Source organism: Camelus dromedarius, chromosome 11, assembly GCF_036321535.1.
Source record: "Camelus dromedarius isolate mCamDro1 chromosome 11, mCamDro1.pat, whole genome shotgun sequence".
NCBI lineage: Eukaryota > Metazoa > Chordata > Mammalia > Artiodactyla > Camelidae > Camelus > Camelus dromedarius.
The window spans coordinates 63479369-63494548 of record NC_087446.1 but is presented as its reverse complement, the minus strand read 5'-3'; the positions used below and the strand labels follow the sequence as shown (position 1 = coordinate 63494548).

General features: G+C 42.9%; 1 protein-coding gene across 1 annotated transcript; it reads left to right on the top strand.

The window, feature by feature from the left end:
- Positions 1 to 6648: 6648 nt before the first annotated feature.
- LOC105098296 (olfactory receptor 2AP1-like) lies at positions 6649 to 7542 on the top strand. The gene is given in 2 exon segments (XM_010990972.3): positions 6649 to 6838; positions 6841 to 7542. Coding segments are annotated over 2 exon segments (879 nt in total). The 3' UTR covers positions 7530 to 7542.
- Positions 7543 to 15180: the final 7638 nt, after the last annotated feature.

Below are 15180 nucleotides of genomic sequence, written 5' to 3'. Positions count from 1 at the left end.
AATACATACAATATCACAGCCTGTATAAAAAAAAAATTAAGGAACAAAACTGAATGACAGATTTTGGAACGCTTGCTTATTTTGTTAAACTACAAAGAAAATTATAACTTTTTAATTATTACTATTAAAGTCAGCAGAGTGGTTAACTTTGGGAGCGAGAAGGATTTTAGCGGTTGGGAGAGGCACAAAAAGCACTTGTGGGGTCCTGGCAGTGTTCTATGCACTGCCCTTGGACATTTACTTTTTTTCCACATTTCACAAGAAAAGTAGCATAGGAAGCTTTTGATCTGTTTGCCTCCAGGCAGTGCCTTGCACCAGTGACCAAACCAAAAACCCTTACCAGACTGAATTCTTACACCTGCTTTATTTCTTCACTTACTTCTCCTCACGCCTTTCTACATTAATGGTATCTACTTTTAGGGACCATCCAAAACAGAAGGCTCATGTGGGAAGTTAGCAACCTTCTCTCTGACTGTTTGAGGTCCAGGACCAGTTGGTTTTGCAAAAACCTATGATGTCCCTAATGTCTGCAATCTCTTAACTGTCTAATCTAGTTGCAAACCAACCACTTATTGCCCGAGTTCAAATGTTTCTTGAAACCATTAGCTGAACCTAGCAGAGAACGTCGAACAAATACTGGCTCTTTTCAGCCACGCCAGCCATGCCCCTCAGAGCCAGAGACTCAGCAGACTAGTCCCCGCAGGGAACAGTTTTATAAAATGTCATATTGTGGCAAATTAAGAATCTCCAACTCCGAGGCCGCAATATATTTTTCTTTACCACCTCTTATCCATCCACTGAGTTAATGTCACATATTTTCTTTTTTGTTATGACAGGACTTCACTTTTAGTATGAACTTTTATATTAGTCTTAAAAAAGGACAGACTGCTGAAAAAACAAGACCTAAAAATATCGTGGCTGAAATAAGCCAAAAGGTTATTTTTCTCCAAAATTCTAAAAAGAATGTCAGCAAGCAATTCTCTTCCTCATAATTTAAGGAGGGAGGCAAGAAAAATTATCCATGGCAGACATACCATAAAAAATAGGTAAAAGGAGTTCTTCAAACAAGAAAATTACAAGATAAGAAATCCTGGTGCAATAGGAAAGAAGAGAGAACAATGGAAGGAGAAGAAATATGGGTAAGTAAAATAGACTATCCTCATCCTCGTGAGTTTTACAAATCATGTATGATGACAAACAAAAATTAACACCATCTGATACTGAAGACAATGATATTTAAAAGTGGGGTAGGTAAAGTGATCTAAATAGAAGTAAGATTTCCACATTTCACCTGAAATGTTAAAACATCTATGCCAGTAGACTGTGATATATATGTATGTTGTAATACCCAGAGCAACCACTAAGAAAATCATACAAAGTGACACAACCAAAACTACTGAATTAGGGTGGGGGGTATAGCTTAGAGCATGTGCTTGGCATGCACAAGGTCCTGGGTTCAATCCCCAGTACCTCCTGGGGATTAGAGGGAAAAAACTAAATAAATAGTACTTTTTAAAAAATACTAAATTAATGAATTAGTCAAAATAGAATCCTAAAAAGTGTTCAAACAACCTGCACATGTGCAAAAAAAAAAAAAAAAAAAAAAAAAAAAAAGAGAAACAGAAAATAAACAGAAACAAATAATAAAAAGACAAATCTAAATACGTAATTATCTTAAATGTAAATGGTTTAAATACATCAATTAAAAGAAACTGGCAGAGTGAATTTATTTTTTAAAACAACCCAACTATAGGATATTATTAGAAATTTGCTTCAAAATCAACAACATACTGAGGTTGAAAGTAAAAGGATAAAGAAATTATGCCATGAAAAATCAAGAAAAAAAGCAGATAAGGCTACATTAAAACTAGATAAAGTAGACAGAAGCAAAGAAAATTACAAACAGGAAGCAAAGGGACATTTACATAACGATACAAGGATCGCTCCACCAGGAACCCACCTTGCTTTATTTATCGTCACATTTATCATCATCTCACTTACTTTACATTTACCTGTGCATTCGTTTATTGTCCCTAGGCCATGTCTAGGCAAGGACTTCAGTGGTTTTGTTGACAGTCATATACTCAGCACCCACAGCAGTACCTGCACAGGGTAAATACTCAATAAATATTTACTCATGAATGAAAGCGTTATCCTATTATCCATCAAGATCTGCCCTTTAGATATAAGGCACTAATCATGATCAGCTCAAGTGATTTAATAAGTACTTTAAACAGTAACATTATGAACTAAAATATTCCAACATCATATCAGAAATGACCAAAGGTTTACTAATTCTTATTATAGCATTCCATGCACAAAATTTAAGTTCTACTTTCTTCATCAAAAGTATACTAATTATAAAATCAGCAAGCAAAAACTATTGACATTAGAATGCTTCCTGGAAAAAAGTCATCATTTCCAAAATAACCGTCTTCCGTCAGTCACAGTTACCTCAGTCATTTCCTTATCATGCAGTCGAGATACTTCCTAAACTTTAGAAAGAAGTGTAGCTTTTCCATACTACTCAGCCCCCCAAAAAGAACAAAATCTGCCATTTGCAGCAACATAAATGGACTTGGAGGACACTGTGCTAAGTGAAGTAAGTCAGACAGAGAAAGACAAATACACTATGGTATCACTTTTACGTGGAATCTAAAACATACAACAAACTAGAGAATATAACCAAAAAACGAAGCAGACTCACAGACACAGAGAACAAACTAGTGGCTCCCAGCGAGGAAAGCGGGGGAGGGACAGTGAATGGGTGGGGGAGCAGGAGGTACAAACTACTGGGTGTAAGACAGGCTCAAGGATGTACTGTGCAACACAGGGAAGACAGCCAATAGTTTGTAATAACTGTAAATGGAAAGTAATCTTTAAAAATTGTATTAAGAAGCCTCTACAAATTTAAGAGGACAAATTATTTCAAGCATCTTTTCTGACCACAATGCCATAAAACTAGAAATCAACCACTGGGGGGAAAAATGAGAGAAAAACAACTGTATGGAGACTAAACAACATGCTACCAAAAAACCAATGGGTCAGTGATGAAATCAAAGAAGAAATTAAAAATACCTTGAGACAAATGACAATGAAAACACAATTACACAAAATCTGAGATGTAGCAAAAGCAGTCCTAAGAGGGAAGTTCATAGTGGTACAGGCCTTGCTCAAAAAACAAGAACAATCTCAGTTAAACAATCTAACTCACCACCTAAAACAATTAGAAAAAGAACAAACAAAACCCAAAGTCAGCAGAAGGAAAGAAATAATAAAGATCAGGGAGGAAACAATTCTTTTAATTTAAGGACTAAGATTTAAAATTGTATTAAATTTTTAAAAATTTTTAGAAAAAAGAAGTGTAGCCATAAAACAAAAAGTGTAGCCTTTCCAAATAATTCATTATCAAATAATTTCCTCCATGAATCACTTCCCAAGCAGATTTCCACCTCTTGCTCTCCTTGTTTTATTTTATGTTGATTCTTGTTCCCAAATTCCAAGCCTGCCCAATTTGCAGCCTAGACTGACTCATCAATGACCTGTCACTCAACTTCCTCTCCCTCTCCTTTCTAAAGAAGAGATTCACTCTAACCCAAATAGAGCATTCGCAATCTGTCAGACTCAAGCAGTTTTCCACTGGTAACTTTGGCTTTCTTGTCTGTAAATACATTTGAAAGAAACAACTGAAAATTGCCAAATACAGTTGTATAGTAATTCCCTCATTGGAGAAAAGACAGTGGGAAACGTCTGTGAGGCACGTACTGTGTAGCTGGTATTTAACAATTATAAGCCTATCTGACGGGCATCATGGTCCCCATTTTATAGGAGAAGATAGTGAGAACCAGAGAGATGGAGCTTCTTGTGTCACTCAAGGTGGAGGTGATTATTGTGTTAAATTTGGTGAGACCACATTCGTTCTCTGGGCCCCATCACTGCTATAAGAATTATATGCAGCCATGTATAAGGAAGCCATTTATAAGATATTTGCATGGTGGATACTTTGTTCCTAATTCTAGCATTTTGTTCACTAGCATTGGTTCTTCTGCTGCTTGTATTCTATTGATAAACAGGTGATGAATCTGATTAACTGCTATGATGATGTCTTTGGGTAGCAAAGGATTAGCCTTCCCAGGTAATACATACATGTCTTAAGTTCTTCACTACCTTAAACTGGAAGTTTGCAAGTGTTTTCTCAGAAGAGACTCACAAGTCAAGTGGAATCCCACCCCATCTCAATCTGAGCACTCCCCTTTTATATATTTTATATTTCATTTATGCACACACTTTGAAAAACGAAAATCACTGCTTACTGTCTTTAGCCAGTAGTCTGTAAATGGGCTAATTACAACCAGGCTAACAATGTTTCTAAAATGTGACTTTTCAGGACATTTGTGACCTGCAAATGGTTCCACCTAAGCTGTTGGTCTACCGCCAAGTCTAGCCCTGCCCACCCACTGGGAAAGGCAAATGTCATGACTCTACAGTCTTCCCTGCTTTGCAGCTACCGCCCACCCCAACCTCACCTCCAAGCTAGTCTGGATCTCATCGCTTAGCCATATATTTAAAATTTGTTCCCACAGTTGTTGACAAAGGACATTCATTAGCCTGTTCCAAACAAAAATCCCCAGGGCAACTTGTGCTTCCTCACTCAACTGATTCCCCCAGTGCAATCTCTCAATAGAGCAAATATAACCTTTGTCACTCTGGGTAAAGTACAGCTGAGGTGGGAGGGGGAGTTCATATTCTGCCTTCTGAGGTCATTAACATCATTTTTCCTAGAACAGAAAAATCCAGGGCTACTCTGCTCCTCAAAGTCCTTCTTTTAACCTTTATACTGGCTCCACTCTAAAAAGACAGGCTATCCAAAAACTCTGATGCAGTCCCAGTCTTAATGTGTGGAAAAACAGAAATGGGCAAATCCCCACTAAACTGGTAAGGAAGTGGAAAAGACTATTTCTTACCAAGAGAAGCCCTGGAAGTTTCTGTAATTTCTGTGAAATGCTGGACAGGACTTGGTGGCAGATAACATAGAAAATGCAATACATTTTACTTTATTTTATTTTATAATTATATAGCCTTATAATTTTTATATACCTCTAAGAATATTTAGGACTAAATCTCACTATAGCCATTTGGGTAGTCAAGTGAGGGAGTATATTCCCTCTTTACAGCTTCATTGATTTTACTTCTCTGTGGCCGTGAAGCCTGGAACTGATGCAGATGTGAATATTCAACCTTTCCCTGAAGATTTCAGGTTGGTCACCAGGATGGCAAGGGCATCCAGAGCGCTGTGTAACTTTTCCTGATCCCTGATTCCAACTGTGGACTGCATCCCACTAGTGGCTTATGGAATCAATTTAATGGGTCACAATCAGCATTTGAAAAAAAATTTAATAAAATAAAATTTAAAATCCTATGTTGTCCCACATGCAGTAATACGGAGTGTTCTGTAAAACCTTTATTTAAGTTAGACATATACAAGTTTGCCAGAAAATGATATAAAATGCAGAATACATTATGGTCAAAATGCTTGAAAGCTGCTGCCCTATAAATGTTTATAGAAACAATACATAAAGAAAATCTTGAATAAGCCAGCAAGGATGCTCTCATATAATGTGATTCTTAAACAACACGAGCTCACAAATCAGTAGAGACTTGAAATGCTCTTGAAGTGCTTAAACGTGAAGACTCCTCAGAAAACCCTGGATCATAGCTTTTACATACTTTTCCTGTAAAATTTCTATACCCACATACTGAAAATGTTTTACACATGATTTAGTGGGTTCATAGACATGGTAAATCCAATCTAGAATTAACAGATCCCTAGTTTAGAACTCCTGCTTGAAATATTCTGAAGCTCCTAAAATTTCCTTGAAATGTACCAGCATCTCCCTGTCCTTAAAAATTCTGAATGCATTTGTGTAAATGCAGATTTTTATCCTAATCTACTGTTTGCTGAACTGTAGACAGGTATGTGGAATGGTTCAAAGGACAGAAGTTCTAATACACAATTTTAGTTCTAATACACAATTTTTGAATTCTAATGGACAGACAAGGGCAGAGAAGCTTGCGGGGTCCACTGGGAAGAAGTGAGGAGCTGGTACTTTTGGCTCTGAGGGAACTGAGGGAGTTGAACAGGAAATAAAATGAGAGGCTGCTATAATTGTATGAAAAATAAAAACAAAAATGGCAGAGAAGCATAAGAAAAACAGCTCACCTAAGAAGAGCTAGGCAGACAAAGGAAGTAAGGCAATAAGTGGAACCAGTGGGAAGTAAGGAAAGTGAATACAGGGGAAAGAAAATTAGTTAACTTCTGGAAGGAGACAGCTGCTGCAGGCATTCCTTTATTAACTCTTTTCAAAAACTATTTAAACATCATCTATGAAGCAATTATTTCATATTGGCGCTGGGGAGAGTACATTTGGGGAAATCATGACCAGAACCTTCTATTCAGGGCAAATGAGAATGGCAAGGATCCAACACCATTCAAATGGGCTGCTGGGCTGGGTCACGTCATCAGGGGAAAAGTTCATGGTCCCTCTCCTTCTGTTCTCTTCAGACTTTATGTCCCTCTCAGAACACCTTTTCCTTTCTCACCTTTTATTATTACCGCTTTTTCACCTTGAGACTCAAACTTTTTCAGCAATGAAAAATAAAACCATGCAGACCGAGTTCATCCTGCTGGGTCTAACAGGTGTCCCTGAACTCCAGGGGGTGGTTTTCACCTTTCTGTTCCTTGCCTATTTGCTCAGTATGGTGGGAAATCTGATGATCCTCATCCTCACCCTGCTGGACTCCCACCTTCAGACCCCCATGTGTTTCTTTCTCTGGAACTTCTCTTCTTAGAAATTTCCTTCACAAACATCTTCATTCCTAGGGTCCTGATCAGCATCACAACAGGAAACAAGAGCATCAGCTTTGCTGGCTGCTTCACTCAATATTTCTTTGCCATATTCCTTGGGTCAGTGGAGTTTTACCCTCTGGCCGCCCTGTACTATGACCACTACATGTCTGTCTGCAAGCCCCTGCACCCAGCTGGCTCTCTGCTCCTGGCTGGCTGGGTTAACATGGTTATTATACCACCAGTCACTCTGATGAGTCAGCAGGACTTCTGTGCCTCCAACAGGCTGAATCATTCTTTCTGTGACTATGAGCCCCTTCGGGAACTCTCCTGTTCAGACACGAGCCTCACAGAGAAGGTTGTCTTCCCTGTGGCCTCAGTGACCCTGGTGGTCACTCTGGTGCTAGTGATTCTCTCCCACACGTTCATCATCAGGACTGTTCTGAAGCTCCCCTCTGCCTTTTCCACTTGTTCTTCCCACCTGATTGTCATCCCTCTCTCTTATGGAAGCTGCTTCTTCATGTACATTAAGCCCACAGCAAAAGAAGCAGATTCATTCAACATGGGAGCTGCTCTCCTCATTACTTCAGCTGCACCTTGGTTGAACCCCTTCATTTACACCCTAAGGAACCAATGGGTAAAACAAGCCTTCAAGGATACAGTCAAGAAGCTTACGAAACTTTAAAGAATTTCAGAATTAAAACCTTAATGGATGGATCCATTTCATATGCCCCCCTCCGCTTCCACTCGAGCTGCCCCTTCAGGACCACAGCACGTGCGCCTGCTTGGGCCTGGAAGGAAAAGCAATAGGAAAATTAGTAGGACATAGAGAGGCACGGGGTTTGGGTTTTTTCCAGGTCTATAAAAATATCTACTTTTTAGCCAAAAAAGAAGAGTGTATGTTTGTTTGTGGCTCTAGAATACATATGTAAACTGTATCCCCAGCACCTGTGTGAGTGCGTGTGAGTGTGTGTGCACCTGAGTGTGCGTGCGTGTGGTTCCAGAACACAAACAAGCTGTATCCTCAGCACCTGTGTGAGCGCATGTGAGTGTGTGACTGTGTGCGTGTGTCTGCGTGTATGTGGTTCCCAAATACATATGTTCTATCCCCAGCACCTGTGTGACTGCATGTGTGTGTGTGACTGTGTGCATGTGTGCGTGTGTGAGTGCATGTTCGTGTGTGTGGTTCCCAAATACACACGATGCTGTATCCCCAGCACCTAAACCAGGTCCCAGCACACAGTGGCTGCTCAATAAACATTTCTGGGATGAAAATCAATGCAGGTGCATCATGATGGAAAGAAAAATGTAAAAATTTTAAACTGACTATTATACACGAACTTGTCTTCACAAAAGTGGACAATTATTGTTTCCATTTTTAAGGTTACCATTTTTTTCTTTTTAAGGTCACTTGTGTAACCGTTTTGTGTATTTATGCCATGGTTTCACCAAACTGGTCTCCATAAATATGACACAGAGGAAAACGCTGTTTTCCAGAAACCACCAAGTAAGGGATAAAAGGCAAAGAAAAGTTAAGGCAAAAGAAAAAGGTGACTTAACTCTGAAAGACCCAAGAGCACAATTCTCTCTCTCAGGCTTCGATTTTCTCTAAGAAGACCTGAGTCAGCCCCGTACACACCTTAAGTACTTCAACCTTCTTCCGCCTCACGCCAGCCTCCTCGCGTCCCTCTTGTCCATCGGGGCCATCAGCCTCTTTCTGCAGAAAAGCACGTAAGCAAACCCCTTAGGGCAGAGCCTCCGATTCACTGCCGAGTTTACCTGAGTGAACTCACACCCCCCGACGTGCACAGGGTAACCTGCTCGGTGCTACCATTGTCTCTCACAGCCCCAAGCAAACTCTCCCCAACCATCAACTCTCACGGACATCGGGAAAAAGGTGAAAAGAGTGATACAAAAATGTACCATTGACATGTCCACGGCTAGGACTCACACCTTCCTCTCAGAGTCCCCCTGAACAGGTGGTCGTACCAATTTTAAGTCATATAAATAAGCTTCACTTTACCCCGGTGTATAGTTCTCTGCTCTTCGACTTTCACTGTTTTCATCAGATTTTTTGTGATAAGTGCACGGTGTTTTTAATCTCAATATGCTATGTCATCCAACTGCTTTTAAAAAAAATAGATTTTCAACCTGCCTTTTCACCACGAAGCTTGGCTCTAATCTGTTGGCGCTCATTGAAATTCTGCCGTCTTATTTGTCTCAGCCTTGCCAGATAAACCTGTGAGGAGAGAAAAAAAATGCAACATTTTAACTAAAAAAACAAAACCACCAACATTTTTACCACTAAATTTTTTTTAAAAAAGTGTTAATCTGAATATAAGAAATAAAAGTTTTGAAATCTAGTTAATGAAAATGTAGTATTAGCTTTCGAGTGTTTAATTTAGATCAATTTATTTCCAAAAAGAAATGCAGAATGATTATAAATATTTAATTTTATCAACAGAAAAGAAACTGAACTCAGGACACTGAATAACAGTTATGGAGCAAAATTATGGCACAGTATGTCAGTCAAAGTATGTGAGCAGGTCCCTACGGACCCATGAGGCCCTCGGTGGCTGTTAGGAACGTGCCCCACGCGGGAAAGGAAGGCAGTCCATGCAAAGCGACAAGGAGGCAGCAAGCCCGCGGGGGCGAACCTCCTCCTCTTTGCTCCTTGGCTTCCCTCCTCTTGAAGAGCTGGGCCTGCCTCCGCACAGGGCTGCCCAGTTGTGCAGGGTTCCCTGCTCATCATTTAAAGCACTAAGTTTAAACAACGGCCGAGGCTCTGGCAGCGTCTCACCCAGGGACAGCTGGGGCCACTTTTTGACTTTTGGCAAATGCTGACCCCGTCTCGTGGGTAACTGGTCACAGACCCTGGCATTTCCTTTCTCCATTTAACCCCCACATTCAGCGGGAAAAGAAGGGAGCAGTTAGGCCCCAAACCAACCACTCAAAGAGAGACCAGCCTTGTTTCATGGCCATTCAAGCACCCAGGCTCCCAGGCTGCCGTGGGGGTCAGCTGAGCCCCAGTGCACAGTGTTCCTGTACAGAGACCTGCCGCTTCTCCAAGGGCTGCTTTACACGCAGGCACACTCGGCAGGAGGGGTGAGCGCAGGCCCTGCACAGACCACACCCCGTGATCAGGCTGCACGGACCACACCCAACCACACCCGACTCACTTTCTAACAGTTAATCAGAAACATGGAGTTCCCTCCTGATTAGAAATGACTAATTCCCTTCCACAAAAGCATCAGGCTGTCGAATTGCCCATCTTCTCTTCCTTCTGCACACAGCTGTGCAAGCCCCGCCCAACTGAGAAAACCCTCAGCCACACCTCCCTGTCCAGGCCTTTCCATCAGCTTGGCGGAAGCGCACTTTCTGGATTCAGCACCTACATCTTCCAGCTTCCCTTCCATCTTTCAATCCACCACACTCTGGTTTTGGATCCTACTACGACTGAAAGTTTTCTAAGACCACCGATGACCTCCAAGTTCACAATTCAAATGGACCCTTCTAAACAAATACTGCAATTACCATTTTCACTGGAAATCACTTTCAATTGAATCCACCTGATTTATGTCAGTATTTTTCCTCATAAAAACTATATATGTTCACTGTAAAAAATTTATACATTAATGAAGAAAAATCATACGTAATTCCACCATCTGAGAAACGTAAAATTTAAGGGCATTCTCGTCCAGATTTCCTTATATGCATGTGTACAAATTACAAACTTTTTTTTTACAAAATTGGGATTTTACTACAGTTATTCTGATTTTTCCACTTAACATTAGTTAGCATATTAATTAATATTAATATTCTGAGTCTCCTCCCACACTCAACCTTCTTAACTGATCACGTAATGCTCGTAACACCCCACTGACTAGCGTCTGCAGCACATGCCCTCTGGGATCCGCACACTTGCTCTCCCGGCATCTGGCAACCTCCCCCGTGTCGCCTAGGCTCCGCTCCAGGTGCCTCATCGCCCATGTCACAATCTAGAATCCTTGCGATTCCTGCTCACTCCCTGCTCTCTTCTTAGTCCCAGGCTTCAATCCAGCGGACAACTCCCAAACTCAAACCAACCTCGCAGCCCCGTGTCCTAAACTCCTGCACGTTCAGCTGCTGTGGGGACAATCTGTCTTCCGCAGCAAGGCCACAGCCAATGGTCTGCAAATCTGACCTCACTCTCTCCTTTCCACATGACGCATCCACCCCTCGTCAGGCCCCAAGCGTCCAGTCACCTTGCTTCTCTCATCCACCTCCCAGGAACAGTGATGGGCCTCCTAGGCTCCGCCCCAGCTCAGCTCTCTTCCCCCGACCCCTGGGTTTCCACAACGGCTTCCTAATTTCTCTCTGTCCACTCTCCACCACGCAGTCAGTGACCTTTACAACAGTCTCTTCCACGTCAGACCCCACCTAAGTCCTTTAGTTGTGCCACCAGCCTTCAGGATGTGACCCGCATCCTGAACAGCAGCCCAGGCTGTGTGGTCCAGCCTCTCCAGTCCCACCTCCGCTGCTACCCAATCATAACACCTGCATTCTGGCCATGTCGGCTACATACGGTTTGCGGACCACGACCTCCCTCATGTCCTTTAAATGGCTCCCTCTACTCATCTCCCTGACTGCAAATCAAGCATCTCACCCTGGAAGCCTCTGGTGGGTTGAGTGTGACTCACCCCATCAATATTACAGCTCCCTCCTGCAGCAGCGCTCCAGAGAGTGGGGGAGGGCAGGGTACCAGGACAGGTGACAATGTGGACTATGACCGACCCCGAAGTCGGCAAGTGCCACCTGACCCCTGCTGGCCTTCAGCAAGACTACCTGAAGTCGCTGTCAGCCTGGGCACAGCAACCACCTCGTCACGCTGTGCAGGACAGAGGGTCACTGCATGCCCACACTCCGCCCGTCTCCTCCAGACTGACCAAAGGCTCTTCCCTATCCAGGTGATCTGAGCACAAGCTTATCAGGTGCTTGAGTGTGCTTGAGTTTTGGGGATACAGGTCAGAGTGAGGGAGCTGAAAGAACACAGAACCAGGCGGGGCAGGGTGAGAGGAACGGGGAGCTGGGACGAGCCCCCCATCGCTGCAGGAGCGCACTTCCCCGCATGGGGTGTGTGAGAGACGCCAGGCCACACCTCAGTTACTCCCGTGTAACTACGGAAACACGATAGTCTGAAACATTATAGACTAACAGCAGAAAGGTGAAAAGGCATCACAGGGAGGTTCTGTGAACCTTCACCAGGTCCCTCCAATGTCACCCTCTTGCACGTCTGCAGTACCAGGGAGGCTGGCACTGAGCAAACCACAGGGACTGTACCAGCTACACCTGCCACACCTGCGTGTCTGCATTGGTGCCATCTCATCACATGTACAGCTTCACGTGCCCTGCACCACAGCACGACTCCACCCTGCGCCGTCCAGCCACACTCAGTCCCCTCCCCTCCCGCCACTCCTGGTCTGCTCTCCAACTCTACGACTGCGCTCACAACGTCGACCCGTGGAGTCACACAGCAGGCACCCTCCTGAGGCTGGCTCTCCTCACTGGGTATTACTTCCTGCGACAGCCCATCCAAGGCACTGGGGGCACGACTCAGTGGTTCGCTCCATTTCAGTGCTAAGCAAGTGAAGTGGACGATGGTATGGAAGTACCGTAATCTGTTCATTCATTCCCCTGCTGAAGGATGTCTGGGTAGTTAAAAGTGTTTGGCTATTAAGAATAAAGTTGCTAAGAACATTCACATAACAAGTTTCTCAGTGAAAATAGGTATTCTTTTCTCTGGGACATATGCCCAAGAATGGAACTGCCTGCTCTCAGTATGATAAATTCAGTTTTAGTTTTAAAAGGGAAGGCCGGACTATTTTGCAGTGTAGCTGTATCGTTTTACATCCCTATAAGCAACGTATGGGTGACTGACTTTCTCCACATCCTCACCAGCATTTGACTTTATCACTGTTTTTCCTTCAGCCATTCTGACAGGTGTGTAGTGATACATTCCTGTGGTTTTCGTTTGCAGCTGCTGCTGCTGAACACCTTTCACGTGTTTGTGTGCTGTCTGTGCGTCCTCTTCAACACGTCCTTTGCCCGTTTTCTAACGAGATTCTTTGGGCTTATAATGTTGAGTTTTAGTGCTTCTTTGTATGTTCTAGACACAAGTCCTCTGTTTAATATGGGGCTTACAAATACTTTCTCCCAATCTACAGTTTGCATTTTCTTCCTCTTGGTAGGGTCTTTTGCAGAGCAGAAGCTTTCAATTCTGATGAAGTTCAATTTATCCAACTCTTCTTTTTATGGATTGTACTTTTGGTGTCAAGTCTAAGGACTCCGTCTAGTCCTAGGTCCTCAAACTGTCTTCTTTCCCTGTGAGTTTTATAAGCCTATGTTGCACATTAGAGTGCACGACCTCTTTTGAGTTAGTAACTGTACACAGTGTGAGGCTTAGGTCAAGGTGCATACCTTCGGATGGCTGTCTACTTTCTCCAGCACTAATACAGAAAAGGCACCTCCTCCGCCATGGAATTGCTTTTCCTTCTTTGCCAAGAACCAGTTGGGTACATCTGAGTGACCCTTTTTTGGGCTCTCCACACCGTTCCGATGACCTGTGTGTCTGTCCCTCCACTAGAATAACCGGGTTTTGATCACTGCAGCTCTCAGCAAGCCTCAACACGAGGAAGAGTCACTCTTCCCACTTCAGCCTTCTTCAGAATTGTTATAGCTGTTTTAAGGCCTTTCTCTTTCCATGTAAACTTTAGAACAAGCTGGTCTATATCTATTAAAAAAATGTTCCTGAAATTTTACTAGTAATTGCATGAAATATATCAATTGATTTAAGAACTGACATTTTTACCTACATTGACTCTTCCAATTAATGAACATGGTATGATTCTCCTAGTATTTAAATCTCAATTTCATCAAGATTTGGTCAATCACCTAAACCCTGCATTATTTCATTAGAACTTTTTCATTTATTTGCTATGTTAGTGTTAGTTTGGAATTTGTGTGAGCACGTCTCTATTTCCCCTTCATTCCTGAAGGACCGATTGACAGGTCTCTTCCTTCAGCACTGGAAAAATGTCACGCCACTTCTTTCTGGACCCCATAGTTTCAGATGAGAAATCTGCTCTTTTCCAAACTGGTAGTCTTTTCCAGGTAATGTGTCATTTCTCTCTGGCAGTTTTAAGACTTGTTTTCTTTGTCTCTTACTTTCAGAAGTTTCATATTCCTGGGTGAAGATTTCTTGAAGTTTCTCCTATTCGGGGCTTTGCTCAGCTTCTTGAATCTTTACATTTGTCTTTTGCCAAATGTGGAAAGTTTTCATCCATTATTTCTTCAAATGCTTTTTCCAGTCCCACGTTTCCTACGGCCCTTCAGGCTCCGAGGATACAAATGTTAAATCTCTTGTTATCGTCCCACAGATCCGTAGATGCTCATCATTTTTTTCAGTCTTTTTTCTCTCTGCTGTTCAGATGGAGTAAATTTAACTGATCTGTCTTCACATTCAGTGACTACATCTCCATCGTCTCCCCTCTACTACTGAGCCCGTCCAGTGGATGTTAAGTTTTGGTTATTACTTTCTAATTATGCAACTTCCATTGTGTTCTTTTTATAGCTTCTAATCCTTCACCGAGATTTCCCCCTTTTTTTCCATTCAAGAGAATTTCTAATTGCTTGCTGAAGCATTTGTTTAAACCAGCTATAAAATCTTTGCTGAATAATTCCAGTATTCAACTCAAACTGGTCCCAGGGTCAGCTCAGGTCCTTGCTCATTCACATCATGCTTTTCCTGGTTCTTGGTATGACAAGTGATTTTTTATTATATCCAGAATATTTTACGTATTATATTAGAAGACTCGATCCTATTTATATGTTCTGTTTCAGCAGGCCACTGAGGTCCTGGCCTGCTTCCGCAGGTTTCCTCCAGTGACAGTTTGGTCTTCTGCTTCACTGCTCTGTGCTCAGGGGACCCCTGCTCAGTCCCTCCTGGCGTGATCCTGTGAGGATGAAGTCGCTTCCCTGGGCCACCTGATGTGACTGGCAGAACTCCTGAGGGTGGGAGGCAGACGCCAGTGGGGCTGGTCTCTGTGTCATCAGGTGGAGAGCGTGAGGACACAGAGCCCTGTGACGACTGCTGCTCTAGGCAGATGGACCACGTGCTTGCGCCCTACCTGCTGAGCAGTCCGGGACGGTCCAGGGCTTTGTTGCCACTGATGCGTCAGACTGCCCTCTACGTCACCTGAGCTCCAGCTGCAGGATGGGGCGGGGACAGCCTGAGGCCTCACTGCTGCCCGAAGCTTGAGCCCATCACCAGCCCCACTGGAGCAGCATGGGCCCCTCCC